Source organism: Calliphora vicina, chromosome 4 (genome assembly GCF_958450345.1).
Source record: "Calliphora vicina chromosome 4, idCalVici1.1, whole genome shotgun sequence".
In the NCBI taxonomy this organism is placed as follows: domain Eukaryota; kingdom Metazoa; phylum Arthropoda; class Insecta; order Diptera; family Calliphoridae; genus Calliphora; species Calliphora vicina.
In genome coordinates this window covers 101,217,389-101,222,253 of record NC_088783.1, presented here as the reverse complement: position 1 = coordinate 101,222,253, position 4,865 = coordinate 101,217,389, and the positions used below count along the sequence as shown (strand labels likewise).

Genomic DNA, 4,865 nt, shown 5'->3' with positions numbered 1-4,865 from the left:
ATAGGTAAAAAATCGACGTTGTCCCGGTTTTTTTTATATCAATGTAGAAATTACAAACGGAATGACAAACTTATGTATACTCTTGCCACTCATGGTGAAGGGTATAAAAATAATTCTTATTTTAGCTCGAAAAATAAAAATCAGGAAATAACTTTTATTTCTGCTCGAAAAATCAGAAAATAACTGTTATTTCTGCTCAAAAAAATAAAAATCAAAAAATAACTCTTATTTGCTGACTTTTATGATAAAAGTCATTCCGAGTTCAATTTGTTTTACAGTTGAATTCCAACCAAAATGCGTATTGGGTATTTCAACAAAGTTTTTGATCTGGTAACACTGTATCAACGTAAACAAAAGTAGTTGTTGTTTTTGTATTAAACATATTTTATTTATTACTGTATTTGAAGAAAATCTATTGGCAAGAAAATAAATACATCCACCAATGGAAAATATATGTCGCACATGCATGCTGAACAAGGCAGAGCAGCCAGAAATGGAACAAGACCTGAATGATATCAAAATGATACCGATTTTTATTGTGCTGGAGGAGGCCAAAAAGGAAAAGCTCAGCGTAAAGGAATTAATTACAACCTCAGTACCACAAATAAAAATTGAGGAAAATGATCAGTTGCCAAAAAGTATATGCCAAAAATGCTTAGAAAAAATCCAAGATATTTATAATTTTCAGCAAAAATGTGTGAACATTGAAGAAAAATTCTATAAAATGTTATGTGAGGGTGATTCAATAGATTCATTGAATTGCCCAGAATATCCAGATGAAGAACTTATTAAAACTGAAATGGTAAAGAATTATTTAAGCCAGGATGATTCTATGGATTATATAGCTGATAATGACAGAATTATGGAAGATGAAATAAGTGGCGTGGATATCTGCAATAACTTTGTTGAGTCAGATTGTGATGAAAGTAACGGAAGTGATTGGGAGGAAATGCATCAACAGAGGTAAATATTACAAAAAACAATATATTATTGGTAAGAATCGGTCCAAGATTTCTCCAATATAGTTCTATATTATTAGCGGTATGCATTCAACGGCTAGGGAGCCTACAGTAAATGAATTATTATTGTATATAATATGTGTATATTATTTTAGCTCGTTTGTCTGCTCATTTTACTGATTTCTAAAATTTCCTTTTACTCTTTAAATTACAAATTTGTTAAGATTTATTTACTATATGTTCATTAAAATAAACTATTTTTTAAATGCTTTAAAAGTTCAAACTACTATAATGCTAATACCAGTATAACTACATTTTTAATTTTAAAAGTACATCTAAAAACGACACGAAGTCAAATTCTACAAAAATTAAAAAGAGGGAAAAGAAGACAAAAGAAAGCCCTAAAGAAAAATTAAAACAAACCTCCAAAAAACGCAAAGTTAGATCAAAAGAATCTAATACTAAAGACATTTATCCCTGCGGAAAATGTCAGAGAAAGCTGATATCTAAATTATCATTTATAAAACACCAAGAAATGCACTTGAAAAAGGACAAAGAAGAGCAAGAATTGAAATGTAGCATTTGCAAAGAAGGTAAATTTAAATAAAAATAAGTGAAACATAAACTAAAATTACTTTATTGTATATATAGAATTTACTGAAAGAATCGAGTTTAAAAATCATCAACAATCACATATAGGTAAGAAAATATATACCCATAAGTATATTTGTGTACGAATAATTAAATTAATAGCTTTAAGCATTAAATTTTTATTTTGTAGTCGATAAACCGTTCTTATGTTCTCAATGTGGTAAAGGATTTGCTTCAGCCGGAAGTTTAAAACAACATTCTTTTCGTCACTTAGACAAGAAACTATATCCTTGTTCAGATTGTCCCAAATCGTTTCCTACTAAAAATGACCTACTTTGTCATTATGAAATTCATAAAGCCAAACCACGAATTCACGTGTGTGATGTATGTGGACGTGGTTTTCACAAACCATTCCTATTGAAGCAACACCAGAGGTATCATAATGATGAAAGACCATTTGCCTGTGAATTTTGTGAAAAACGGTAAGCTTTTCATTTATCAAGTAAGTCAGTGTCAACTTAATCAATTTTAATCTTTGTTTTATGTAGATTTGTTACCAGTGAGAAACAACAGCGTCATATGCGAACCCACACTGGTGAAAAACCATATCGTTGCAAATACTGTGACCGAGCTTTTGCTCAAAGTAATGATTGCATAAAACATTTGAGACAACATCTGGGCGAAAATGTTTATCAATGTGAATTGTGCCCATTGAGATTTCCTTTGGCCAGAGATTTACGTGTGCATTTCGCCAGTCATAAAGATGACGATGACGAAACCCGTGCTCGAAATATTGATGCTCGGATAGAAGAAGAACGAAACCTGCAAATTAAATTAAGTGCTCAAGATATTTAATCGCCATTTAAACTTTTTTGTAAATTGGAAATTTTCTTAAGTAAACAGAATGTAATGAATGAAACGTATATTTTTAAGAAAGGCTATGTCCTCTTATACAACGAAGATATTGGAAGGCAGACAACGAAGTTTGTTGGCGAGGGTTTGAAGAGGTAGAGTGGTTAGTTCAAAAGAGAATGAGAAAAATGTCTGCCTTTCAATTTCTGCATTGCAAAATTGGACTATGATCGGTAGTTAAGTATTTTTTGTTTACCAAATATACGTCACAATTTTAAAAAATTTTTATTTTTCATTTACCAGCAGTTTAGAAGAGACAGATTTATTAACACTATTTTTCGGTTCGACCCACTGTGCCTAATATCATGGTTATTGGGATTAGCAGATGCTAAGAGACTGCAGTGAGAGAGGCAAATGATAATATTTATAAAAACAGAATTAACATTGTTCATTTTTAATTTTTTTTTCTCCAATTTTAATGTTATTATATCCTTTACCATGAGTGAGTGAGCCTCAAAAGTGAGTAAACACCAACAATTATTTGATTTTTTTTAAGATAATGAAAATCCTAAAATCTGTCCATAGATTCAAATTTAAAAGTTGAATAATAGATTCGGTCAAGGCGAATTTATACAAGGTGGTGGTAGTTCTACAAAAACGACAAATGGTCTTAACAAATGTCAAAAAACAGAAATTAAAAATTAAAAAAATATGTATTAAAACTAAATATAGTGTAGATAATTGAATAGTGAGGGCTTTACTTATTTATGCAAAATATAAATATTTTGTTAATTAGCTTAGAATATGTAGATATTGAAGTATAAAAACAAGCTTTGACAGGAGTTAGAACCAAACAAGCGAAAAAAGAGTAATCAGCAGATTGACTGACTCCACCTTGTATAAATTCGCCTTGAGATTCGGTTCTGAAAAAAAGATATAATTCGGAATTTAATGATTTTTATGATCTTAAATAATCAAAAAATTCACTGGTGTATACTCACTTCTGAGCAGAGTTCGAAAATAAACCGTACCTTATTCGTACCGTACATTTAAAGAACACATACATATACAATATACCGTACACTACATTTGTGAGATGCTGTTCGCAAACACTACGAGAAAGGTACGGAACATTCTACACAAGGCGAATTAATACAAGGTGGTGTTAGTTCTACAAAAACAACGATTGGTCTTAACAAATGTCAAAAAACCAAAATGAAAAATTTAACAAATAAGTATTTAAACTTAATATAGTGTACATGGCGTAATGATTATAAGGTGTATGCGTTACGGCAACAAATACAACAATACAAAAACAAATAACTTTTATAGTGTCAAAAACAACTGACATAATGTATACAAACTACAGCAAAAAAAAATTTTGACAAGATTGAAGTTGTAAACAAACTCGAGCAAAAAAATAATCAGCTGTTTGATTAATGTCACCCTGTATATCATTACACCATGATTGTGTAGATAATTGAATAGTGAGGGCTTTACTTATTTATGTAAACAATAAATATTTTGTTAATAAGCTTAGAATATGTAGATATTTAAATATAAAAACAAGATTTAACAATTGTTAGAAGCAAAAAGCGAAAAAAAAAATTATCAGCTGTTTGACTGACTCCACCTTGTATAAATTCGCCTTGATTCTACACATTCACTACCTCGTAGCGTTTATGTACTTTTCGAAATGTACACTACGTTTAGTGTACTTTTTAGGGTAGATTTTAGCGTACACGTAGTGAACTTTTTAGGGTACATATAGGTTTTCCATGTGTTTTTTGTTTTTTCCTTTTACTTGTATTGTCTATTAGAAATATATGCATGCCGTTGTTAAATTTTTCATTATTTATGTGAGTAAATAATTTGTTTTTAATTAATTTCTCCATTTCAATAATTTGGAAAATGGTAACAACTCTTTATTTATTCAAATGTACAACAACAGAATTAAATAGTCACTCAATGTTTTTTATACACGTTTGTAAATTCGCAGAAATACAGACACAATTTATAATGTACACGAATTTACTTGAAAAACACAACACACTTTAAGGCACTCAGTTGATGTTTATTCGAAAAGCGTCTCTGATAAACTGACTAACGACTGCAACCTCTGCCACTATTTATAACACTGCATTACCATCTAGAAAGCTCTATTTCTACAATGTTCTTTAACTGAATATTCGAATATGCCAACTTACGTTACGATCAATGGTCAACTGAAAGCTTTTATTTAATAATGCCCACAGATATGTTACAGTTTGCTATTACAGCACTGTTATTTGAAAGCATTATGATACTTTTAAATCAGCCCTTAAAATCGTTATATTTGAATTCAAGTACAATTTCGTAACAATATGTACATAATTTATGATACTGACAGCTGTAAAAATGTGTGGAAACCCCCAAACATGAATGAATGGTATTGATTTATTGCCTTTGTCAAACAAAACTCGT

The 4,865-nt window shown here is 30.1% G+C and overlaps 1 protein-coding gene across 2 annotated transcripts; it reads left to right on the top strand.

Moving 5' to 3' along the window:
• Positions 1 to 405: 405 nt before the first annotated feature.
• LOC135957583 (zinc finger protein 235-like) lies at positions 406 to 2,473 on the top strand. Of its 2 annotated transcripts, none has more exons than XM_065508359.1 (5): positions 406 to 963; positions 1,290 to 1,552; positions 1,611 to 1,658; positions 1,720 to 2,032; positions 2,099 to 2,473. In XM_065508359.1, exons 1-5 carry the CDS (start codon positions 443 to 445, stop codon positions 2,403 to 2,405), a joined length of 1,452 nt encoding a protein of 483 aa, XP_065364431.1. In that variant the 5' UTR covers positions 406 to 442; the 3' UTR covers positions 2,406 to 2,473. The 2 variants fall into 2 exon arrangements, with proteins under 2 accessions (XP_065364431.1, XP_065364432.1); XM_065508360.1 differs by having other exon boundaries at positions 409 to 963; positions 1,741 to 2,032.
• The last annotated feature ends 2,392 nt before the right edge of the window (positions 2,474 to 4,865 follow it).